Source organism: Vipera berus (genome assembly GCF_964194415.1).
Source record: "Vipera berus genome assembly, chromosome: Z".
NCBI classification, from domain to species: Eukaryota; Metazoa; Chordata; class Lepidosauria; order Squamata; family Viperidae; genus Vipera; species Vipera berus.
The window spans coordinates 80,475,364-80,502,358 of NC_138205.1; the positions used below are offsets into that span (position 1 = coordinate 80,475,364).

Genomic DNA, 26,995 nt, shown 5'->3' on the forward strand with positions numbered 1-26,995 from the left:
GAGTGAGTTGTTCATAATTTTTTTGTATTCTCACACCAGTTCATCTTGCCTTTGTAAAGCTGGTGGTGCTGTACGGCTCAGAACAGGAAGCTAACAAATCAGAGTGGTTAATGCATCCACTAATAATCCTTATGGCTATTGCTGAGTCTGGCATCTAACTTACTAGTATGGCAGCTGTTAAGCCATATAGGAGCACAGTATTTTGCTGCAGAGTAGACCAACTCTAGTGCTGACGACCTGAGAGTGGCAGCAAGAAGCTCCCCATTTAGTTCCACATAATTTCTAGAATATGTTGTTCCAAGTATTGATTTTTGTTATCAGAGCCTCTAGGTGTATCTTATAGGAGAGACCGGCTATGGAAATTCTCAGTCAACCAAGTCATGGTTGTCTCAAAGGTGCTTTTTCAAGAGGCAGCTGAACTTTCTTGTTTTTCTTTGAAGACATTTTGCTTCTCATCCAAGAAGCTTCTCAGCTCTGATGGTGGGGAACATCTTCAAAGAAAAACAAGAAAGTCCAGTTGCCTCTTGAAAAAGCACTTTTGAGATATAGGAAAGAGTCCAGTCTAATGTTACTCCAAAGAACTTTGGATGAGGATTATAGGGGAGTAGGTTGTTGTTTAAGTAAGCCTTTGGGGCTTCATATGCTACCAGAGACATCACCCTGTCAACAAAAGTGCGTATAGTCAAGGCTATGGTCTTCCCAGTTGCAATGTATGGCAGTGAAAGTTGGACCATAAAAAAGGCTGAGCGCCAAAGAATTGATGCCTTTGAACTATGGTGCTGGAGAAGACTCCTGCGAGTCCCTTGGACTGCAAGGCGATCAAACCGGTCAGTCCTAGAGGAGATCAACCCTGACTGCTCTTTAGAAGGCCAGATCCTGAAGCTAAGACTCAAATACTTTGGCCACCTAATGAGAAGGAAGGACTCACTGGAGAAGAGCTTAATGCTGGGAAAGATTGAGGGCAATAGAAGAAGGGGACGACAGAGAATGAGGTGGCTGGGTGGAGTCGCTGAAGCGGACTCCGGAGGATGGTGGAGGACAGGAAGGCCTGGAGGAGCATTGTCCATAGGGTCGCAACTAACAACAACATGCTACCAGTAGTTTGTTGCTAAGATGGAAGCACATAATTACCATTTTGCTGGTGCTAGGAGTGAGCTGCTAGTCAGTGAAGAACTTTAGATAGCTCCATGTGTTTTTCTTGTACTGCTATGGACAATTCATCAGCATACCCAAATTTGCATCTCCTTGCTTATTGTGGTTCAGTTCTTAATTCTCATGATTCCATTTAGTTGGCATGATTCCATTTACTTATTATAAGACATTGCAGAACTTACATAAAGGAATCCTCTGCTTATTGTTATTGAAATTGAAGGGGGCTCTGAGGGCTTTCTTCACAACTTCTCTCTGAATTCAAGAAAGCATTTTTTTCAGTACTAAAATTTCCAGAATAATTTCTGCACTGAGGACTTCTTAATCTGTGATACTTAACCAGAGCTTCCCCTTTTCATTATAACAACAGTCATCAGTACAGGTAATTCTTGATTTACAACCAGTTGCTTAATGACTGAATTTAAGATGGACCTCAGTAGAGTTACAACTGTTTTTGAAATTAAGACAGCAGCACAAACACACAGCTATGATCATGCAATTATGTTTTCGGCCCTTGGCAAACAGCTTATCTTTACAGCCATGTTCAGTGTCCCACAATCATGTGACTTCAATTTGCAAAAATTTCCAGCATATACTTTTGGTTTTCAGCAAAAAAATGCCAATGGGAGAAAATTGTTTAACTTAATGACTGTAGCATTTACTTAACAAACAAAGCAAATCATATTGAAAATTGTAACCAGTGGTGTGATGCCTCAACTTACAGGTGCGACAACTTATAGTCATAATTCCAGATTCAATTAAAAACATACATCAAAGACTACATGTATAAATATATAGTTTTGAAACAACCATCCAATTGCCCAGGGGTTGTCAATCTTGGCAACTTTAAGATAAATGGAGTTCAGCTCCCAGAATTCTCAGCAATACACTGTAAGTCCACATATCTTATGGTTGCCAAGACTGAGAAATCCCAAATAGCCACAGAGGCTAATTTTCTCTAATAACAACCAGCCCCTAGGAAAAAGATTTAAACAAAGAATATCTGTCACTGATGCTCACATTGCTTAGAACATACCTCAGCATGTAGTCCATCTGCTGTGAATATATGAGTAACAGTCATTTCATTTTTTGTCAGTGTACCAGTTTTATCTGAACAAATTACATTGCAACACCCTGAAAAGCATAAACAATATTATCAGTCCATTATTTTCCAGATTTGTTAAGATAATGGAACATAAGAGCAAAATCTCTGTCTAGAATCCAAAATAATAGAGAAGAATCTTTGCTTAAGTCAGGGATAGGAAAAGTCCCATAATCTGTAGCATAGCCATGTCATAAACCTATTCAGGCCAGTTCATTTCTAAAGAGAAGCCCCACCTCTTTCACTAAAGTTTTAACATAATTCATGCCGGCGCTATCTTTCACATTCCAACAGGTACAATTGCAAGGGTAGCTGGTTCCACATTCTGCATCTTTGCCCAGAGAAAGGATTGGGTGGCCAAGCTAACTTCTTGCAGATGCTCTGGATGAAGGGCCTGCAAGTATTGCTCTGCAACAGCCACTATTTCCCTTTTCCATTTAGGAAGATGAATACCATCATGATCCAAATCTAAAGAAAGATACATTTCAAAATACTTCTGGTTCTTTTAGTGGCTCCTCCAGATAACCTGGATGATTACTTTTGGAGTGGGGCCTGACCTAATGACATACTCTAAGAAAGCAAAAAGGCTCTTAGGTCCAAGTTTATTCCCTATTCTTGGATTTAGTTAAGGCAAGTAAACATGGGCTCGCCTAGTTTTCTCTAGATGAACATACAATCTTTTTTCTCTCTTTTCCACTAGCTCAAACATTTTGTCTATTTAATAAACTTCAGGTGTCAAACAAACATTACTCTTAATAACAGTCATTCAATCCAACGCTTTCATTTTAGAGCTGCTGTCCCAGTTAAGAGTAGAAATGAAGGGGGCTAGAACTTTTTCCTAAGGAAAAGTTCTACAACTCTGATCATACAAATCTAGTAGAGTTTCCATTGCTCTTCTAAAGTTTGGACATGTTTTCTCTCTGGGTAGGTACTATACACTGTGAAACACATGAATACGGTTAAATATTTTTTTATATGGTACAAATAAGTGGCTATGGCCAATAACTATATTGCTGAATTCTGCACCAGTTTAACAAATTATGTTTGCTGTTCCAAAAACAAGGCCTCATCAATATACAACCATTCAAGCTTCAGTCTGCCATTTCAACTGCCTGAAGAATATTTTTTGCAATTTTTAAACACAGTAAAAACTTTTTTAACATTATATATAGAAATAATAGTTATTATTCCAGAAATACAAGGGGGTTAGTTTTATAATACTTTATTGCTCTAGTGGACACTGAAGCACTGCTTTTTATCCAATAATATGCCATTTATGCTTAAAAGTATTTTGATCCATGTTTTAAATTATTCCTAGATATTTTTAGCAGTTTTGCATATTATAGTTAACTTACCTAAAGTTTCAACAATTGGCAATTTTTTCACAATGGCCTGTTTCTTAACCATTCTCATGACACCAAGAGCCAATGTTACTGTTACAACAATTGGAAGACCTTCCGGGATGGCAGCAACAGCTAAACTGCAATGTTGAAAAGATGTGTTAAGTTATATGTCAATATTGAATGCAGAAAAAATGACTTATAGAGTTAAGTTAAAATGGAGTATTGACAAATTTCATGAGTAACTCCATTCAAAGAGGACTAGGGAGCTGACTGGTATTTTGCTTTTTTTCTTTGAAAGTTGAGGTTTCTAAAGCAGAAGCATATTTGTTAATCCAAAATTAATTCAAGTAGCACGGCCTAACTCTGAAATGTTTCTGGAGGCCACAACTTCCAAAACTCTTTTCTGCTGTATCACTGCAAGCTTAGAATTTAACAGTCTATATGCAAAATTAGTATTTTTTTTTAATTTATTTGCACAGAGACAGAAGCTACTCAATACATTGGCAGTCCTGAAAGTAAGTTCCTCATTTCATGGTATTCTTTAGGGAATGAAATCTGGTTTTTATACAATGTGGTGGAGACAGAATAAAAATCTTACCTGACACCAATGGTAAACATGTCAAGGATATGTTTTCCTTGCAGCCAACCAACCAACATAATTATTCCTATAAAAATAAAAAGAACTTTTAAACATCAATCCTTGTCCTGATATTAAAACCCTTTTCCACAATGTGTCCCAAACATTAAACAATCAATAACTTAACTGATTTCTTACCAATTATACCAAAAGAATACAAGGAAAGCTGCTTCCCTAGTAGATCCATGCTTCTCTGCAAAGGTGTCTTTGGTGCCTTTATTTAAAAAAAAAAATTCAGGCTGATATTATTAAACTCACTGATTTGCTGAGTTTGCACAGTTATTTCACATTCACTGAAATTATGTTAAAATTACAAGGATTAAACTGTTTTAAAGAATTCCTTAGAAAAGCCTTACACCTAAGAGATATTAAAGAAATAAATTTTAAATTATAAACTCACATTCTAAATCTTAAAGAATCTAAATTCAGGCTAGCATCGATTCAACTTTAGTACAATGTTTGAACTCATTTCTGTACATTGGTATGCAATGATATAAAATTTTTAAGAGTGCTGACATTAGCCTGCCATGCAAGTTTAAAATTATTCAGGAACAGCAAGTTCCAGTACACCAGTTGTGGTCCTTAGGCCAGGACAGCGCTGTTATTAGGCAACGGCCTCGTGTTTCTTCTGCCCTGCTATGATTGCTTTTGCTTCAATTCCCCTCACCGGTCTTTCTTCCCCCATCTCAGCCCTTTTGTGTGTCCTGCACGCCTGCTTCTCCCTGCCAATGCTGCATCTCATTGCCCACAGTTGCTATCTTCTTCCTCCTGCTGGTAGATGGGAATCCAGGTGGTGGCAAGGCAGCTCTGGGGTGCTCACACAGTGAGAATGGGAAGAGCCAGTGATGGTTTGCTGGGCAAAGGTGGAGGCTCCTTGGGATGCAGTGTTGGGATGGATTTGGAAGCATGGGAAGGATTGTAGGCTTCCAGGAATGCAGTGTATACGCTGCACCTCTGCAGCCCACACAGCATCCAGCTTTGCCAGGGAACCACTATGGGTCTCCATGCCCTCAATCCTCCCTGCATCCTGGGCTGCACTCTAACCCAACACCTGGATCCTGGGCTACCAGTAGGAGGGGAAAGATGGCAAAGATCAGCCACGAGTAGTGGGAGGGAGGGTTGCAGGGGCATGTGGTGGAGTGCAGGGCTGCCCAAAAGAGCAAAGATAAGGGGAGGGCAAATGGAGAAGGAGATGAAGTACCCCTGTAGTCGTAAGTGTGGATGGGCCCAAAGTTTGATAATGTGACTGAACAGGCACTGCAATCGTCATAACTTCAGGCAAGAGTCATTAGTCCTTTTATTCAATATTATTCTAACTTCTAACAGTCACTGAATGAATGGTTGTAAATTGGTAACTAGTCAGGGTTTATATTAGGGTTTACATTGTTGGGGGCAATTAAGCTGACTTTGTAATAATGCCGCTTGGGGTGTGTGTGAAAGCCCTAATAAGCAGGCATATACATAGAATGAAGGCTACTGCTAAGCTTGTAAGCCGCCCTGAGTCTTCGGAGAAGGGCGGGATATAAATGGAATTAAAATAAAATTTAAAAAAAATATATTATTTGTGAAATGCTGCTTACTTCTTCTGCTTGCATCATTTTGAAAACCTCACCAAATTCAGAGTTTTCACCAGTTCCAATAACTATCCCCTACAAAACAGAAGAAAAAGATTAGAAGTAAAATGTTTAAAATTCCTCTATACCAGAAGTCACTTTGGTTTGCCCAAATTTAAATTTTTGAAAAAATATGAACAAGTACTCAAGGATTCTGAACAGTTAAAGCAGAACTTTAATCTGTGTTGACTAAACTTCCAAATAAATTCTTAAAAATATAAGATGTACACTACAAAATGTAACCGAGCTTGATCTAGTCTAGTACTCTTTGCAAGAATCCCAGCAACAAGAGGCGGTAAGTGACTCCACAGAATCTGACATACAAAGCTCCATTTAAGTTCTTAGTTGCATTGATTTAAACATTATTCATTATATAAATAGATTTCAGGTGTCATGACTCCATCTGAATTAAAAGAAATATATTTAACACAATGCTGTGAACAATTCATTTTTTTTAATATTTCCAACAAATTACAAACAGGCAACTGAAAGAATCCATAATATATTTTCCAGCAAACGAAATTTAAAAATACATATTCTCTCTCTGATCTATTTTTTAGAATTAGTTTGGTAAAATTGGAAAATTACCTTGGCTTTTCCACATCGAACAAGTGTTCCCATAAAAGCAATATTGCTTCTTGATGTGAGATCTCCATTCGTAGCAGCTGGTTGGGGAGAAGTGCATTTAGAGCTTGGAGTTGTCTCACCTGTCAAACTCGATTCGTCAATAGAGAGATCAATTGCCTTTGAGAGTAAACAAATAAAATTAAAGTTATATTATGCATTCTACTTTTTAAAATGGTGGGGGCTATATTCACGTTTGAAACTTAACTGTTCTATTAGGGGACAGAGCATGTTAAGCAAAATGGAGATGTTACTTAAAGAAAGTCTTTTCAGTTGATCCCCAATGCACATTTCAGGGTAATTTACTTTAGGTTTTATCTCCTTGACTTTATATTATTAACAAACCATACTGTAGAAACAAAGGAAAACATGTATAATCAGAATCCAGTTAACAAATTATGTTGGGAAACAAATCCCATCTTTGAAATATTTTCACTTTCAATTTTTCACTTATAAAATAATAATGTTCTTAGGAAATTCACAATGTGTTAGCTCTTTAAAATGACTGAATAACTCAAATTAAAGCTACCTATTTGGACTTCTTGGACTGATAGTGAATTTTCTTTTTTTAAAGAAAATTTTATTGGTTTTCTAGTTTTACATTTAAGTATTGGAAAAGCAACGTGGTGACTGAGTTGGTCAATAATTCTATAACATACAAATATCTTTAGTACAGATCTCAAACTATTACATTAAATGTTTCCCCTCTTTTCCCCTTAGTATTTACTGTCTCATCTTTAAATTAGTACAATTCTTATTGTATCAATTAAATAAAAAATAACTTTCTTGTATTTATCAATAATTTTTAGTTTATACATATCCTAGTTGTTTTAACATCTTTTTAGACAATCAATATCCTGATTAATTTTTCCCAAGTTTTGGTTTCCCATTAATATTTATATTTCATGTTTGATATTCATAATTTCCAAATTTTAAATAACCCAATTCCCTTTATCACAATTCACCACAAGATCTAATGTTCAGAATACACACCTTATCTATTTGAGTTCTCACCATCTTACATCAACTAGTTAGTAATACATTATAATATTCTTATTTTCTGGGAATTTCCATATATCTTAAATTTAGTAACCAAAATTCCTCCTATTTCAACATTTAATACTTCTTGTCTTTTTCTCTTGATATCTACTATCTCATATCTAATAATTCTTATTACTGCTAGGTAAAAAAATATTTATTCATCGATTGATTTTTAGCTTATATATATCTTAATTACCTTTACATTTAACCTTTATAAGCAAATCAATGTTCAAATTTAACTATTAATATTTATATTTCTAAGTTATAAATAACCAGTTTTCTTTGTCTCATCTCATAACAATGTCTAATATTTCAAAGTACATGTCTTATCTATTTGGATATATTCTATTTTAATTCGCACAAGTAAGCCAAAACCCCAATTTTCTTCAGTCTTACTCTAGCTTTCTTTGCCAAATTATCTTCCATGTCCACGCTTTAGAGTCATCAAACAAATCTTCCTGTATTGTTATATAGATTATTTGACGTAGAAAAAAACCATCTGGTCGCCATTTTTTTTTGAGAGAACTAACAAATTGTCTCTTTATTTTTCCATCTCAACCTAGTTGTCCTGAACTGTTTATCTTCTCTTCAATCTGTTCTTCTTCTTGATCGTCAGGTTCTTTCTGATTTATGTAGAAAGTCTTTTCCTTTTTCCATATTGTCAGCCCCTTTTCTGGGTTTTCCATTTACTCTATTTGTTGATCAGTTGAATCTTCTGTCATAATCTTTAATTGTTCCACCTTTTCCGTTATATTCTGTGTAGTTGATTTTTCAAATATAATCAAAGTTTGAGCTTGTATATCTGGCCTGACATCTTGTTCTTTTTGTGACCTCTTATTTCATCCATAGCTGTAAGAATAGTTTGATGAATTGCTTTTAACATAGAAAGAATCTGTTCTTGATCTTCATCCATATTTTCTTAGTAATGTATTAGATTAAAATTTCACAATCAGAGAATGCAAAAAAAAAAGATTTTCTCACTGAAAAAGGAACACAGCTGGGCTTCTCTCAAGGTTGCATAAATCTTATCTATTTGTCTGGGCTGCTGGCCAAGTCTCTTTTACACAATAACAAATTGTAGTATCAGGTTTAGCCACAAGATGTCGCCCCTACCCTTAAAAGTTTTCTTTTGAATCTGAATTTTTATAATCTTTTCAGTTTTGCTTCTTTCTTGTAAGTGAAAACCCCAATCTTCAATAAGAAGATCTTTTAGTCCACAAACTTTTAAAAATAAAATTCCAATTAGGATCAAGTTATTCTTTCAATGTTTTAAACTCCCCTGGATAGTCAGTCGCCACTGTTTCTAGAGGGAGGGGTAAAATCTCCCTTCCCTCTCCACAGGGGGGAAAGTACTTAAGGCAGCTTATGCAGGTAAAGAAAATAGTTAAGATTTAAGAGAGGTAGATCTCACCCAGTCTGGTCCACGCTGCCTTAAAATTGCCTGATGGTAAGTGTGACTTCGGCTGTTTGCAGCCAGTGACGAGCCATATTGTTATGGCCGGTCTTTCGTCCGCCGATTTGGAGGGCTGCCCTGGATCAAGCGGAAGAGCTACTGCCCTCTCGCGATCCAACGGGGATCCCCTCCTTGCTGGTCGCCCCTACAGGGTCCCCCAGCGAAGCGAAACTGAACGTGGAAGACAGAGCTTGCCTTCCAGACGTCCATATCGGCTGCCTCAGCAAACCAGAAGTCTGATAGTGAAATTTCTACAAACATTCTGTCCTGAAATATAAAGTGAAACTCTTGAAAATAATCAACAATTAACTCATCTAAACATTCTAAATTAAAACCTTAGGTAAGTTATCACCACTTGTTTCCAATTATTTATAAGTATAATCACATCTGATATTTCCAGGGTCGCATAAAGCCACCAGATGAAAATGTAATAGAATTGGAGTATCAATAGTCACAAAAGGAGTATAAGGTAGCTCCTAGTCTTACATTTTTACTTGATACAACATTACAGCATTCATCTATTAAAATTGGCTTATGCATGCACATTGTTAGAAATTTAAAGAGAAGTCAGTTCTATTATTTACTAAGTCATTGATTTCATACCTCAAATAAGCGCAAGTCTGCAGGAACTCTATCACCCACTGATAGGCAGACAGTATCTCCAGGAACTAAGTCTCTTGCAAGTGTATGTTCTACCCTTCCTTCTCGAACACTGGAGAAACACAAATAGATAAAAACCTAATAGAATATATTATTCCTTCACATTTAAGAATTAAAAAGAAAATACCTTTAAATTTAATAGCTAAATAAGACAACTATGTACATTATTCCCATCCTGATGCTATTCTAAAAAGCCCTAAAAACTTATAGAGGTAGATGGGAATGACCTTGGAAGAGAGGAGGAAGTCACAGAGTAGGCAATTATCATGCAAAAGGTATCTCATTCTCGAGAAACAGTGGGGATGTGGGAAGCATTTTAGATTAGACCCCTACTAGTTTTCCAGTGAGTAGAAGGAAAGGAGGGGAAGAATACTTTCAGATTAGAAAGATTCTGTTAATGTAACTTTACAGTAAAGATAGAGAGAGTATCCATGTGCTTCTTCACTGGACTAAGCAAAGCGCTAGTAAGACTTGACTTTTTTCCAAAGCTTTGAGTTAAGGTGATTAAAACATGTCAGATACATTTGCATGTATAGGTGTTGTTAGCCAGAGTTATCATTTTGTTTACCCCCTTCTTTTTTTAAAAAAACATTTCTACTTATATTGTATCTTTTATTTTCTTTAGTTTTATGTAAGCTGCCCAGAGTCAGTCAGGGGTTAGGCAATGCCTAACTTTAACAAATTAAAATAAAATTCAACTTATAATCTTTGATTAGCCTTTACTGTATGTATACCTCTGGATAAAATATGCTTGATTTGCTATACTAAACAACTTCCCTTTCAGCTGTTATTTGTTCCATTTCAAGCAAAAACTGAGATTCTATTCAATATAAACAGAAATCAAAATGCCAACTATTTTGTTCTCATTTTTTTTAAAAAAATTGCATCATGAATGATGAGAATTAAAAAGATAATGTGTTTTTTGCACAATATTTTTTCACATCTATAATTTGCCAGATTTTTAAATAAATTCTATTGCACAGAATTAAAACAATGGCCAGGTGTAGCCCTATGGAATCTCTATAAAAATAATTTTAGAGAGGGTTGGATTAAAAGCAGGTTGAGTGGACTCATACAAATTGATGGAACTTAAGATATGCATGTCTGAATCCAAGTGAGCATAATTCAATAGCCACAAATTCCAGCAATTGTTTATATATAAATGAGAAAAACCTTAAAAATAATATACATTTGAAAGATTGTACATTTTTATTTATATAACTATGAAATATTTCTCTGCTCATATGTACTTTTTCAACAAACTAGATTCCCCTTTCAAAAAGGCCAGTTATCATCTGTGGCTCAAAAATGTCTGCATTCACTATTTCAATGACACAAGAACATAAAAACCTGTTATTTAAAGAGAACTTGTTTGTAATTTATTTTCAAATAAAATTTCATACTATTCTTCACTGTAATTTTCGGATGGAATTACATTTTACAAGTAAATTGAAATCATCAAAATAATTACTGCTATATAGAAGCCAACTCAAATAAATCACAGGTTCAGCCATTTTGCACATGAAATTAGATGTGCATTTTCAGACATGTCACGTACGTCTAAAACTAGAAGAAGCTACTCCTTACCAGTGGCATTCTGGAGGTACAAGTTTACTCAATTCTTCAAGAGATTTTTCAGAACGATATTCCTGCAAATACAAAGCATGAAATTAGAGACCAGACATTGGTATATGCACAAGATTTCTGAAAATCTGTAATTCCGTAGCTGATCTGTTATTTTCCACATGTGTAAAATTATTAATTGATTTTTTTCCCCTAAGGGCCAGTATTAAATATATCCACAATTGTGCCTCATTCCTTTTCTTTTGTTATAGTGGATCCTCCCAGGTTAGTTCAATCATATGACTCCATGTGACTTTCTTATGGCAGCTGCTCGCCTTCTTTGGAGCAATGGAGTGAACTGCCCAGCTCATCCCATGTGACTCACACTGACTTTTCCACTCCAGGCTGCTCCACCATTTGGGTAAAGAGGCCAATAGACTGCATCACTGAATGCTATTACTGCCTCCAGAAGATCAGTCCTCATTCACTTTAATTACTTGACAAAAACTATGGGCAGCATTAGCATTCTGTGGCCTAATAAAAAAATGACATCCAGAAGTTTTACGTAGCACTAGTATCCTGTGTACCTTCGTACACCATGGCTATTACTACAATCTGTGCTACATGCCTATTAGGAAAAGTGGTATCTGTGGATTACCAAGTGTTGATAAACATCACACTACATTTGCCTCAAATATGGAAATAAAAAGATACTGCATAGAAAACTGCTGTAGGTGAACCTGGAGGAATTTCTCATGGGAAAAAGAAGATGACCCTAAGCTCTGAGGGTTAATCTTCCATTTCCCAAATATTCCCTTTGTTCAATTTTATTATCCAATCTGGGGCTAGAATGGAACACCTGAGAACTCAAGCTAAATTTCTCAGTTTCAATTAGAATGTGTCTGTAACAACATACTCAGCTGACTATCTCTGTTCCCAATACTCTTTTTCTACAATCTAGGAGGTATTTTTTAATAAACTCAGACACTAATTATAAGATCCGAAATATAACTACAGGTAGTCCTTGACATAGCATTTCATTTAATGACCAAAGTTACAACAACCCTGAAAAAGTGACTTATGACCATTTTTCACACAACTGTTAGAGCATCCCCATGGTCACATGATCAAAATTCAGACGCTTGGCAACTGACTCATATTTATGAAAGTTTGCAGTGTCCCGGGGTCATGTGATCCCCTTTGGCAATTTCTGACAAGCAAAATCAATCAGGAAGCCGTATTCATTTAACATCTGTGTTTTCAATTTAACAAATGCTGTGTGGCAAGAAAGGTAATAAAATAGGGCAAAATTCACTTAATAAATGTCTTGCTTAGCAACAGAAATTTTGGGCTAAATTGTGGTTGTAAGTCAAGGACTACCTGTATATGCATGTATAATATCTCTCTCTCTCTCTCTCTCTCTCTCTCTCTCTCTCTCTGTGTGTGTGTGTGTGTGTGTGTGTGTGTGTGTGTATCAGACTCAGATTTACATCAATAATCCAGATCAGAAAAAGTAGATCAATATCTTTCCAATTGTGAGTCCTATCCAAACATATTTATTAATAGGTTGCAAAAGGAAATTCTTCTTTGCTAGACATTTCTTTATTTCAGCAAGCAAAATGTTATCATTGCAACATTGGTAAATTTAGTCCCTCCTTTCCTGTATAGTCTGCTGGATATATTTCCATACATATGTATATTTTCAGAGATATAAACACATTAAAAAGAAGGAAATAGGAAAAGAATCAACTTACAAATAGACTCCTAAATGTTTTGCCATAACAATTGTAAATACATAACAGAAGTAAATGAGAAATTCTTACCTGAACAAAGGCAACTGTAACAACAATAAGTATTGCCTGTATAAAAGAAGATAAATACTACTTATATTTTAGCAAATAAGTAAATATGTGTTAGATACTATGCAAACTAAACAAACATGTGCAAGAATCATGTATTTTATTATATATATATATGAATTAATTCTGGGATCTTTTAGATTACATCATTATTCACATACTATTTTTTTGGTTAACTATCTTAAACTATTTCAAATATATTTGAATTTTCTACAATGTGTCTAATAATATTTTTATGCAAAAGACAAAGTTGGGGACACATCATTAAAGGATGTATACTATGAAAACCAAAAACATTTTTCCAGATTTTATTGTTTGCTGATATCCAGATGAAGATTTGTTTCTTATCTGGTATCATTCCAAAAAAAAATGAACAAATGAAAAATATGCACATGTTCTTCTTTTATACCATCTACATTTTAAACTAGGCTACATACTGTAATTTAATTAGATGTAACATTTAGTTTCCAAAATTGCTACTATGCAAAACGTCACATATGAACCATTCCATGCATGGTTCCATATAATCTGTTCAGACATAAAGGTCTTGGTCCAGACATGAGCAGAAGTATTAAAGGAAAGGCAGAGTAAGTAAAAGTTAGAGACACTGGTATCTACTCATGCCAACTAAGAGAAGGAAGGGAAAGGAATGTTATGAGACGACGAGAAAGGCTGGTTGGATAGCTCTGCCAATGCCCTTAGCTTTGGTTATATCATAACCAACTCTCTTTGGGCTTTTTTTTCAATCTTTCCTCAGCTGCTGCTAAAATCTTTGGGCAGGCAAAAAAAGAAACTGCTGGGAAAAGCGAAGGGTAGGCAAACACATCAGTTGGAAACTACACACATGAAGTAATAATATGCTGCACTTAAAGACATCAGCAACAGCAGCTAAGGGAAAATAGTATATTGGCAAGATGCGGCCAGACAAACAGGCTGATACACAGTCAATGCAGAAGAGGAGGAGAAAGATAGGCAAAGTACATCAGCCTTGCCCAACTTATCCCATAAGTTCTAGAATTGATTTAAACTATATTCAAATACTATTGTTACAGTTTCCATTTCAACAGGAGAGTAATGTAACAGTATCTTAAACAGCTTTATCTTACTCAGGAGAAACAGGTTTTTTTGTTTTTGTTTTTTTAAAAAAGGACAGAATAATAATAATAATAATAATGTGATCACTATTGTATAATTCCATAGAGTTAATATATCACCGATCAAAGGAAGAATATAGTTACATGAGAAGAAATGCAGATGCACAGAGAATTTGTTTCTCTTTAAATTTAAAAACCTTACAATGGGACCAGTTTAAAAATATTTTTAATATATTTAGTAATAGTCAAAAGATTTGGAAAATTTACTTTGCCATGAATACAATCCAAAAGCTTGGAGAGAAAACAGACATCCCTCAAAGTACCAGATATACTGTACAATCTCTTTATATATATCTCTATATCTCTATATCTCTATCTCTCTCTCTCTCTCTCTCTCTCTCTCTCTCTACCTATCTATCTATCTATCTGATCTCTAAATACAGAGAAAACTGAGCAGATACCATTTCTTAAAGCTAGTTAAAATGCATGTTTCAGTAAAACATATTACGTGAAAAAGGACAAAGCAATTTGGGATGGCAAGCAAAGCAAAGCAATTCCATTTGATCTAAAGCAAAAAACTTGAAAATAATAGCTGAGAAAAACGAAATACATACATACAGAGGGCTGTGTTTATTTAAAGCATGGACCTGAAATAGCACCCCCCCTAGATATTGCTAGAATTACATTTCTCATTATTTATCACGACTGGCCACGACAGATAAGGTTGAAGGAACTTTATCAAAGGTTCTACACTCTTCATTTAAATGCAAAATGACAATCTTACCACAGTGATACTGACGGCATCATCAAATTGGTGCATTATAATACTGATGACTGCAGAAGCCAGGAGGAGCATAATCAGAGGATTTTTAAACTAGAGAGAAAGGAAAAATATATTTTTTTCAGAAATATCTTGGAATAATAAAAAAAATCACCATTACAACAAATTTGTTTAGTGACTGTTTAGTTACAATGGCACTGAAATAGTGACTTATGACTGTTTTTCACAGCTAAGACCATTGCAGCATCCCCATGGTTACATGATCAAAATTCAGATGCTTGGAAATTGACTCATATTTATGACAGTTGCAGCGTCCCAGGGTCATGTGATCCCCTTTTGTGATTTTTCTAACAAGCAAAGTCAATTCACTTAACCATGTTACTAATCAACAACTGCAGTGATTTATTCAACAACTTTGGGAAGGAAGGTCGTAAAACAGGGCAACATTCACTTAACAAATATCTCTCCTAACAACAAAGATTTTGGGCTCAGTTGTAGTCATAACCTGAGCACTACCTGTATGCACTTTTCTAATTAATCAGAATTTCATTTATAAATAAAATAATCAAAAATATTTTGTAAATATTTATTTAAATAAGCTTTGAAAGAGAAGAAGAAATATTCAAGGAATCCAATCCTAAAGTGGCCTGAATAGTGGGTGGAAACTACCTTGGAAAATTAAATCAGTTGAAATACATTTCTCCATTTATTGTCATCCTATTACAACATCATTAGCTGATTTTGATCCCAGCATTTCTTAGCTTGCATGAAGTCAGCTCATTTGGATACTTAAAATAATAAAAGTGTTTTTGGAAAGATTCTTACCTGAGAAATGTATTTTTTCCATAGTGGTTCATCTTCAGTAATATCAAATTCATTCCAACCATGAAATGCCCTTCTATGGCAAACTTCACAATTTTTCAAGCCATTCTGAATATCAGCCTACAATATATATTTATATATAGATAGATATGTATTTTTAACACATGTATTTAATCTACACATTCATGTGAGTGTATACTTTTTGTACAATCAAAACAGTAAAATTCCATAAAAGCCATATTGTGTACATAGTATTCCTGGGTAAAACTCTTTTATCTAAACGTGTTTCATTATTGTGTATTTTAAGAATTAGAATGACACAGTAGAAGTTCTATTATTAAAACAAACAATGAAGACTTATTCCTGAATTGCTGGATTTTTACCAACAAAAAGACTTAATGTTCACTTTCTTCTACTAGACTAATAAAGCATCATTGTATTTGAGATTCAAGAGACTGAATCCAATTTCCATCATGTGAACTTGCCCGTGCAGGGGAGGGGAGAGTATTTTCCAGCCTCCAAATCTCTTTTTTCTAACACCTGGTGCTTCTTCAGAATATAATTTCTGAAAGTAATTTGCTCTTGCACCATAAAATATTAAAATAACCTTATTAACTGTTTAAAAATGAACACTCCTTTCCCAAACCAAAAATAAATATAAGACCCCAACCACATCCACTTTCATTATTATTTATTGCTGTGATCTTTGGGCTTCTCTCAATGTTACACAGGCTATTCAGCCACCAATACCTTCTCCATCAGAAATCTTCCATCTTGGAGGTTAGTTCTCATAGCAGATAAGCTGCTAGAATACTATTCCTATAGACCCTCTTGACATCAAATATGATATCCCTTATGGGTAGGAAAATAGAATTTTTGCAGATATTTAGAAAGCTTTCTTGCTTCTGCAATTAATTCATTCAACTTGCCATCTCTATATTGTTTAGTATGAATTCATCAGAAATCAGAAAAGAGCATTTAGAGAGAATCAAAATAAACAGACACCCATCTAGATGACAAAATGCCTTTATCTTAAAACACCACAACTGATATATAAAAGTGAATCAGAAAATATGACATTTGGTAAATAAAATTCATTGATTCTCTTCTGATTTTAATATTTTAACAAATGAGCAGTGTAGATCAGTTCTGAGTGGGGACTTCTGGAAGTTCATACATTTTAAAAGTTGTCAAAGTTGAGAAATAGTGGTTTAGATTACTAAATTAACAATACAATTAAGTTGTGACCAGTAAGTTTAAAGTAGGTCTTGCCACGGGACAACTCAATCTGGTATAACTCAAGAGAGGGACAAGTGAATTGCAGCAAGCCTTGTCTTACTTTACGTTTGAACCTTTTCAATTTAGAAGTCCCTCTCTTGAGATATCCCACCTTGAATTGTCCCGTGGTAAGCTGTGCTGCGGTGAGTTGACTGTGGCAAGTTGGCCATGGCAAGATGGCCATGGCAAGTCAACGGCCACAAATTATCCCATTTCTTAAAGCAGCTCTTTCCATTCCCAGATGCAATCAATAGTCCCAACTGACTGAAATTATCAAGAGTTATAGTATCAAATCTCTGTATCAAGCTGAGCATGATAGTTTAAAAGCAAAATTCTTCCAACAAGACTAAACCACTTCTCATAAAAACTCAAAATGGATCTGCTTTATATATAATACAGTTTAATCTAAATATACAAATCAATATTTATCAATCAACTATAAAAAGATAGTCTTTGAAATATTTTTAGCAAACCAAAGCACTATTTGAGCATCATAAAGAAATAGATTAACTAACAAATTATTAATTGATCAGACATACCAAGTTAAGAAATACTAAAACATGCTAAGAAAATGTTCTATTTACATATTCAAGTTGTTATTTACCTGAAGAATGCTTGCCACTTCATTGACTGGTAATTCACTTGCTTTTTTGGAAGTTAGAACAGGAATCATTATTTCATTTTCATCCTTAGGCAGCTGTTGAAAATGTGCAACCTAAAAAACAAGGAGCTATCCATATCACCAGATACCATAGTTCAGTTACTCCAGTAAATTACAAAAAGAAACAATATCCAGAAAAACAAAAATTACTATCAATTGGAACTATGTGTTCCTTTTGATTTGAGTACCAACACATTAATCAAGAGCATTAAAAATACCGGTACATTATTCTATGCTGAGTAAATTTTCAATATCTTTTTAAAAAATTAAATCATATCCAAATTGTATTTTATATATATTATAACAACATAAATTAAACATGAATTCTAATTAGCAATTAGTATATTGTTTTAAATAAGTGACCAACTTAACGCATAATACAAAACATTTTTCCCTATCCAGTCATATCCAACTCTAAGGGGGTGATGCTCATCTCTGTTTCCTAATCAAGGGACCCACATTGTCCAGACACTTCCATGGTTATGTGGTCTGCATGACTATATGCCGAGGCACACAGAACATTTCCCACCCAAGTGGTAAGTATTTATCTATTTCATTTGCATGCTTTTAAATTGCTAAGTTGGCAGGAGCTGGGGCAAGAACGGAAGCTCACCCATTCACATGGTTCTTAGGACTCAAACTGCCAACATTCTGGTCAATAAATCCAGTGTCTTAACTACTAGATCACTATATAAGAGCCTGTATTTTTATAAGGCTTTTGTTTCAATTACAGACAAATGAATAGAAATCAGCTCACAGGCAAATACATAATAGTATACTAATAAGAGTATACTAATAATAATGTAATGATGTTATCCATTCAGTCAAGTTCAATTCTACACAATTCTATGGGCCAGGCCTTTCCACCTCTTCCAATCCTGAACTATTTCTTTGTTTTTCTCTGGTTGATGTCAGCTTTGATGGTATTCAGCCACCATATTCTTTGATGGCCTGATAACGTGGTCAAAGAAAGTGAGACACAGTTTTATGATTTTGGCTTGTAGTGATAAGAGATCTTCTAGTCCAACTTCCTGCTCAACACAGGAGTGCCATCCCAGTCAAATGGTGTCTATTCTATTTTTAAAATCTTCATGATGGAGCACCCATAATACCAGGAGTAAGCTATTCCACTGATTAATTGCTCACATTGTAACATAATTTCTCCTTACTCTAGGTTGGATCTCTCTTTCAACAGTTGTCTTCCAATACTTGCAGAACTGTCACAAAGAAGAGGAAATGACTTATTCTCTAGGTTTTCTGAGGGCAGGACACGAAATAATGGGTGGAAGCTTGTTAAGGAGAGATCCAACCTAGGATCTTGTCAATGATCTCAAGCAACTGGGACCACAGTTATCAAGAAAACAATTGGTAACACACTATGCCGTGAAGGACTGAAATCCTGCAGCACCCACAAGGTCCCCCTGCTCAAGAAAGCACATATTTATTTATTTATTTTATTTAATTGTATTTATATACCGCCCTATTCCCTGAGGACTCAGGGCGGTTTACAGGGAATTAAAAATCCAAAATACAAAAATTAAGAACCAAATTAAAAAAGAAATTAAATTAACCCTGTAGTCAGTTAAAAAAGAACCCCAAATTAAAAATTCCTCCTCAGTCTGGGCCCGAGAGCTCAAAGAGCCAGGTCTTCAGGCCCCGGCGGAATGATCGGAGGTCGGGGGCAGTCCTCAGCTCCACCGGCAGCTGGTTCCAGAGGGCAGGCGCTCCCACAGAGAAGGCCCTATCCCTGGGTGTCACCCGCCGGCAATCTCTCACCGGCGGAACCCTGAGCAGACCCTCCCTGTGGGAGCGCACTGGGCGAAGGGCGTTTGATGCCGGCAGCAGGTGTTCCCTCAAATAACCCGGACCCAGGCCATGTAGGGCTTTATAGGTGATAACCAGCACCTTGAATTTCACCCGGAGGGCAACCGGAAGCCAATGCAGCTCGCGGAGTAGAGGTGTTACATGGGAGTATCGGGAAACCCCCATTACAACTCGCGCGGCCGCATTCTGCACCAGTTGAAGCCTCCGAGTGGTCTTCAAGGGCAGCCCCATGTAGAGAGCGTTACAGTAGTCCAAACGGGAGGTCACAAGCGCATGAGTGACTGTGCGTAGGGCGTCTCGGTCCAAATAGGGACGCAACTGGCGCACCAGGCGAACCTGTGCAAAAGCCCCCCTGGTCACGGCTCCTATATGATCTTCAAAATTGAGCCGTGAATCCAGGAGGACGCCTAAGTTGCGAGCCCTATCAACGGGGGGCAACACCTCACCCCCCATCGTTAGAGGTGGAATAACATGGTTAACCCGAGACGCCAATATGCAGAGCCACTCAGTCTTGGCGGGATTGAGACGAAGCCTGTTTCTCCCCATCCAGACCTGAACCGCCTCCAGGCACCGGGACATCACGGAGAGGGCATCACTGGGTTGGTTTGGGGTGGAAAGAAAAAGTTGGGTATCATCAGCGTACTGGTGATACCCCACCCCAAAACCACGAATGATCTCACCCAGCGGCTTCATGTAGATGTTGAACAGGAGAGGCGAGAGAACCGACCCCTGAGGAACTCCACAAACGAGAGACCTCGGGGCGGATCTCTGCCCTCCTGTCAACACCGACTGCGAGCGGCCCTGGAGGTAGGAGGAGAACCACCGTAAAACGGTGCCTCCCACTCCCAACCCCCTGAGACGTCGCAGCAGGATACCATGGTCGATGGTATCAAAAGCCGCTGAGAGATCTAATAGGACCAGGACAGAGGAGCAGCCCCTGTCCCTAGCCCTCCAGAGATCATTCACCAGTGCGACCAATGCCGTCTCCGTGCTGTGTCCGGGCCTGAAGCCCGATTGGTACGGGTCCAGATAATCAGTTTCCTCCAGGAACATAGGGAGCTGATGCGCCACCACACTCTCAACAACCTTCGCCAGAAAGCGAAGGTTGGAGACTGGACGATAGTTGTTTAAAACAGCCGGGTCCAAAGCAGGCTTCTTGAGGAGGGGTCTCACCACCGCCTCCTTCAGGGCGGCAGGGAAGACACCCTCCTTCAAAGAAGCAGTTATTACTGCATGGAACCAGCCTCGTGTTCCCTCCCGAGCCGCATAAGTTAGCCAGGAGGGGCACGGATCCAACAAACAGGTGGTGGAGCTCAGTCTCCCCATGATCCTGTCCACATCATCAGGGGAAACAGGGTCGAACTCAGTCCAGATAACATGCTCAAGACCGCCTGATTCCTCCACATCAGACTCTGCCCAGTCAGAGTCCAGGCCGGTCCGGATCCGAGCGATTTTGTCCGCCAGATGATGACTAAACTCCTCGGCTCGTCCCTGCAAGGGATCCTCTCTCACCTCCTGACTAAGGAGGGAGCGAGTCACCCTAAACAGGGCGGCCGGGCGATTATCTGCGGATGCGACAAGGGCGGCAAAGTAGTTAGACTTCGCCGTCCTTATCGCCGCAAGATAAGACCTTATAAAGGTTCTTAACTGCAATCGGTCGGATTCGGATCGGCTGGATCTCCAACCGCTCTCTAGACCTCGTCTCCGACGCTTCATCTCCCGGAGCTCCACAGAGAACCATGGGGCCCAACGGGATCTGCGCCGAATCAGAGGTCGCATGGGTACAACGCAGTCGAGTGCCCTGGTGGCGGCCGTTTCCCAGGCCTCCACCAGAGCATCAACTGGGCTGTGGGTAAGGGTGATAGGTATCGGCCCAAGCGCCCTCTGGAACCGGTCCGGGTCCATTAGGCGCCTGGGGCGGAACCACCTGGTCGGTTCCGCCGCCCAGCGGCGGGGGATGGCATGACGGAAAACCAGCCTCAGGAGGTAATGATCTGACCATGACAGAGGGGTGATAGATGGAAAACCCCCTCCCAGATCATCCAACCACTGTCCAGACAGGAACACCAGGTCGAGAGTATGATCCCCCTCGTGAGTAGGGCCCTCAATAACCTGGGTCAGGCCCATGGCTGTCATGGAAGCCATGAACTCCCGAGCTAACTCCGACGACCCCCCCAGTGATGGCAGGTTGAAGTCACCCAGGACTATAAGCCTGGGGAACTCCACCGCCAACCCCGAGAGGGTGTCGAGCAGCCCAGGCAGGGCTGTTGCCACACAGCTGGGCGCCAGGTATGTGAGCAACAAGCCCAACTGAACCCGAGGACCACATCTCAAGAGAAGGGATTCACTCCCGGCCATCTGGACAATGGTGGCCTCCCGGGGACACAAGGTCTCCCGAATAACCACTGCCACCCCACCACCCCTGCCCTGAGCCCGTGGCTGGTGCAGCACCCGGAAACCTGGCGGGCATAACTCGGTGAGAGGCACCCCTCCCTCCGAACCCAACCAAGTTTCCGTGATGCACGCCAGATCCGCACATTCCTCCTCGATCAGATCACGGATGAGGGGAGCTTTGTTAACTACGGATCTAGCGTTAAAATAGACCAACCTGAGCTCAGGGGCCTGATCACCCTCATCCCCGGGTAAGAGGGTGCTAACCGGAGGGTCGGAGCGCGCCACCGCTCGGAGATAGCGGGGGCGTGATCCCAGATGTTGATATGGCCCTCCGCGCAAACACCTGCTGCCATTCCCTATCGCCGTGGGGATTTGAAGCCCCACCCCCACATTCTCAGAACCAGCAGCCACCTCCCCCGACCCCGTCCCGTCAGGACCTCTAACAGGACCAGACTCAAGTTTGCCAATGAACATCTGAATGGTTCAGAGGAGAACTGGGTGAAAGTGTTGTGGTCAGATGAGACCAAAATTGAGCTCTTTGGCATCAACTCAACTCACTGTGTTTGGAGGAAGAGGAATGCTGCTTATGACCCCAAGAATACCATCCCCACCATCAAACATGAAGGTGGAAACATTATGCTTTGAAGATGTTTTTCTGCTAATGGGACAGGACAACTTCATTGCATCAAAGGGACGATAAATGGGGCCTTGTACCATCAAATCTTGGGTGAGAACCTCCTTCCCTCAGCCAGGACATTGAAAATGGGTCGTAGATGGGTATTCCAGCATGACAATGACCCAAAACACACGGCCAAGGCAGCAAAGGAGTGGCTCAAGAAGAAGCATATTAAGGTACTAGGAATGGCCTAGCCAATCTGCAGATCTTAATCCCATAGAAAATCTGTGGAGGGAGCTGAAGTTTCGAGCTGCCAAACGTTAATGATTTGGAGAGAATCTGCAAAGAGGAGTGGGACAAAATTCCTCCTGAGATGTGTACAAACCTGGTGGCCAACTACAAGAAACATCTGACCTTCGTGATTGCCAATAAGGGTTTTGCCACCAGTACTAAGTCATGTACTTATGGTCAAATACTTATTTCATTCATTAAAATGCAAAACAATTTATAACTTCTTGGAAATGCATTTTTCTGAATTTTTTTTTGTTATTCTGTCTTTCACTGTTGAAATAAACCTACCATTAAAATTATAGACTGGTCATTTCTTTGTCAGTGGACAAATGTACAAAATCAGCATGGGATCAAATAATTTTTTCCTTCACTGTACAATTCAGCTTCCAAACCATTTATCATGTATTATTATGTTTTAAAAAATAAATTGGATAACTATTTAACTTGGATGTTGTAAGACTCTTACCTTGAGCAGGGAGTTAGACTAGAAGACCTCTGAGGTTTTTTCCAGCCCTATGATTCTATGATCTATGACAACATGGAGAAATTTGTTTACCAAGAGTTAATTAATGGATCTGTTTGGAGCTAAAACTAAGCCTTTTTGAATTGGTTAACTGGATAACTCTGCTGAATTTTTTAAGGGGTTTTGTTATGCTTACTATGGCATGCAGCCTTTAAGAAATAACAATAACCAGAACAATCATAAAATTGCAATTATAAGAAGACAACCACAACCCAAAGAGCCCACTTAGATGTGCATAGAAGATTAGGTCATTACTGACTGCTGACATAAAATTATTGAAATCGTGGCTTCATTTCAACTATGGCTTTGAACAAAAATCCTCACTGAAATCTCCCTCTTCAAACTAAAGCCACAGGAATTAAAATATTTCTCAGCCCATATTTATGTTGCTAAGTCAGAAAAATTACAACTTCTCTAAAGGAAATATAGAACTTGAATATGCACTGTTTTTCTATTCCAAAATGCAAAATAACATGAAAATATCTTTGAGAAGTACATTTCTGGGCTACTAATAATTAGCACATTATTTTAATTCTACAGGTGAATCTTTTATTATAGATAGTAGGGAGCTAGAAACCTATTGCTTTATCTCCTAGCCATGAGTTGATCTTATTTCTCATTATATTTCATTCCATCTACTATATTCTGAAATTCTTGGTTTGTTCTACAAAAGGTAGTTATTATGAGCGATAAATAATACAATGCTTATGGAAACATCATTTATATGCATCACCAGAGAGGTGATATAGTTGAAAGATGGATGATAGTAGATATGAGTAGATAATATATAGATAACAGTAAATATAGTGGATAGTAAATATAGATAGCAGATAGTAGCTATCTATAAATAGGACAAATATAAACAGTTGATAGCAGACAGCAGATGATAGATGATCATAAACAGATAGTAGATAGTCGTAAATAAATAAAAGGGATGCAGTGGCTCAGTGGGTTAGGACACTGAGCTTGTCGATCAGAAGGTCGGCAGTTTGACAGGTCGAATCCCGAGTGCCGTGTAGCAGAGTGAGCACCTGTTACTCGTCCCAGCTTCTGCCAACCTAGCAGTTCGAAAGCACGTAAAAATGCAAGTAGAAAAATAGGGACTACTACGGTGGGAAGGCAACAGCGTTCCGTGCGCCTTTGGCGTCTAGTCATGCCAGCTGCAAGACCACGGAGACATCCTCGGACAAGCACTGGCTCTTCAGCTTTGAAACAGAGATGAGCACCAGCCCCTAGAGTCGGAAATGACTAGCACGCATGTGCGGGGGAACCTTTACCTTTTTAGTAGTAAATAAATACTATATTGATAATAGAAGGTAGATAGATGATAGTAGATAGTACATAGATGATAAGTAGTAAATAAGATAGTGGGTAGATAGTCCATGGTTAGTAATGGATAGAAGGTAGATACCAGATAATAGGTAGGAAGTAGGTGGCAGATAGTAAGTAGGTAGGCAGATAGAAGATAAGATGGTAAATGGTTGGAGAGAGAGAGGAGGATTACAGTATAGATCAGAAGTTGACAGCCAAGGAACAGTAATAAGACACAAACATGACAAAGGAAAAATGTGTCCCTGCTATTGCCATAAAGCATTTTCTTTTGGAATTCAACCCAATAATTACATTATCCTGCCTGGTTGCTGCAACAAACTTAGCTTCCATTACACTGGACAACAAATTGTAACACTTTTGAGTGGATCCTAAAGATTTTTGACTTCTAATCACAAAAACAACTTGTAATTTAATCTACCATGTACAGTTTTATAGAAATCTGTTTTTTCACAGGTTCTAACTATACCCAATTTAGTGTGTTCCAAACAAAAAATACCACTGATCCTCCAAAGTCCTACTACAAGGGCAATTCGGAAATAAAACTCTGTTTGAACATGTACGAGAAATAGACAGGGATAGTGATGCCTGTCCTATGGCACCATGCGCAGTAGTTCAGTAGGCAGTGAGGAGTGGAAGGTTGTGTTGCTATTGACTCATCCACGAGATCAATCAAAAATGAACCAGTTTTTTAAATGAAACAGTGGCTTGCACTGCACCGCTTCAACAATGACAATACACTTCATGATGCTGTTACAGGGTGGCTTGATTCCCAGGCGGGAGATTTTTTTGCAGAAGGAATTTCAAACCTTGTAAGACATTATAACAAGTGCCTCAATTTGAATGGCAAATATGTCTAGAAGTAATGTAATGTTGTAGTTTTCTAATTTGTATAATACAAGTTCTGTATCTGGGAATGTCTGTCGTTGATCACCAAATAGTGGTTTATTTCCGAATTGCCCTCGTACTAAAGAAAAGAATCTTGTTGTTTAAATACACATTCTCTAACCAACAGCACCACATCCAGCTATCTCTCAGTACAACTTTTATAGCCAACACTGCAATGCTGGCTGGGGAGAGGGCTTAAAATACACACACACACACACACACACACACACACACACACACACACACACACCTTTATATATATTAGTAATTTTTTTTTACTAATTTTCACTTGTGTTATAAGATGCTTTATGCTCATGCATGTCAGGCATGCACTCACAGTATCACAGTATACTACATAACATTTGTGAAACTGGTACAGTTTGGGCATGCCTAGGCATGCTTAAGCTGAATGAATGCTGCCTGGAAAACAGTTTGCATGCACAAAGACTACTCTTTTTGCTGGTGTTAGTTGCCATGCATTTTGATGTGATCATTTCAAGTCACAGCATTATCTATGTACATGTAATTTACATAACAAGTAAGCCATTTATAGACATTATAGGATGATTGGTGACAGCATGAATATCTCACCAAAGCCAGAACAGCCATGATACAGTCTGCTACATTTATGGTGAGTACATACTTAAGCCTCAAAGACTCATCATGACTAGACTTGTTAAGAAAACATACAACTGTACTTTGATTGTAAGATTGGTGATCAAGACAAGGCTTGGGCTCCTCATATTTGTTGTGCAAGATGTGCTATTGATCTTAGAGCTTGGCTCAAAGGAACTCAGAAGTCAATGCCATTTTGCTGTCCTGGTGAAATGGCAAGAACAGAATGATCATATGATTGTTACCTTTGTCTGACTAATATCACTGGTTTCTCTACTAAAAGTAAGAAATCAGTTAAATACCCCAACCTGCCTTCAGCCAGGAAACCAATGCCATATGACAACAATCTGCCAATACTGAAGCCACCAGAGAACTGTGTCTTAAATAAAACAGACAAAGATGTTGCAGTACACCAGCCAGGCACAGAGGGTGACTATGATCTGGATTTTGAACTATGTATGTCTGGTGGACCTCATCTCATAACACAGTCAAAATTAAACAACTTAGGGACACAGAGTTGTCAAAATCAAAAGCAGAACTACTGAGTTTAAGACTGCAAGACTGGTATTAAAAATTCTGTCTTTCAAAACCACCAAGATGATTTAACAAATTTCTTTGCAGAGATTGACAGCCTCATTTTCTGTACTGACACTGGTGGATTGTTCACAGCTCTGGGTTGTGAGCATGAACCACTAGAATGGTATCTCTTTATTGATTCATCAGTGTTAAGTATCAAGGCTGTCTTGTTACACAATGGCAATGACAAGTGTTCTCTTAGTAGGTCCAGAGAAAATCACTTGGAATGTATTCAAGATATTGTTGAGAATTTTCTTGG

At 38.2% G+C, this 26,995-nt stretch overlaps 1 protein-coding gene across 13 annotated transcripts in view; it reads right to left on the reverse strand.

The window, feature by feature from the left end:
• ATP2C1 (ATPase secretory pathway Ca2+ transporting 1) overlaps nucleotides 1-26,995 on the reverse strand; it is a 57,736-nt gene that overhangs the window by 24,306 nt on the left and 6,435 nt on the right. For 6 of the 13 annotated variants that reach the window (XR_014028610.1, XM_081345048.1, XM_081345049.1 and 3 more), the window contains 12 exons: nucleotides 17,624-17,734; nucleotides 15,745-15,861; nucleotides 14,923-15,012; nucleotides 13,009-13,044; nucleotides 11,210-11,271; nucleotides 9,566-9,674; nucleotides 6,433-6,588; nucleotides 5,812-5,880; nucleotides 4,370-4,445; nucleotides 4,193-4,259; nucleotides 3,607-3,731; nucleotides 2,186-2,283 (listed from right to left, as the gene is read on the reverse strand). Coding sequence is in view for 12 of the 13 variants with exons in the window: in XM_081345051.1 (XP_081201177.1) it covers nucleotides 2,186-2,283; nucleotides 3,607-3,731; nucleotides 4,193-4,259; nucleotides 4,370-4,445; nucleotides 5,812-5,880; nucleotides 6,433-6,588; nucleotides 9,566-9,674; nucleotides 11,210-11,271; nucleotides 13,009-13,044; nucleotides 14,923-15,012; nucleotides 15,745-15,861; nucleotides 17,624-17,734 (1,116 nt within the window). In the remaining variant the exon portion in view is untranslated. Of the gene's footprint in view, nucleotides 1-2,185; nucleotides 2,284-3,606; nucleotides 3,732-4,192; nucleotides 4,260-4,369; nucleotides 4,446-5,811; nucleotides 5,881-6,432; nucleotides 6,589-9,565; nucleotides 9,675-11,209; nucleotides 11,272-13,008; nucleotides 13,045-14,922; nucleotides 15,013-15,744; nucleotides 15,862-17,623; nucleotides 17,735-18,826; nucleotides 18,898-23,271; nucleotides 23,334-26,995 lie in introns of all 13 variants that reach the window. The other 7 variants (XM_081345058.1, XM_081345056.1, XM_081345057.1 and 4 more) reach the window with 3 other exon arrangements.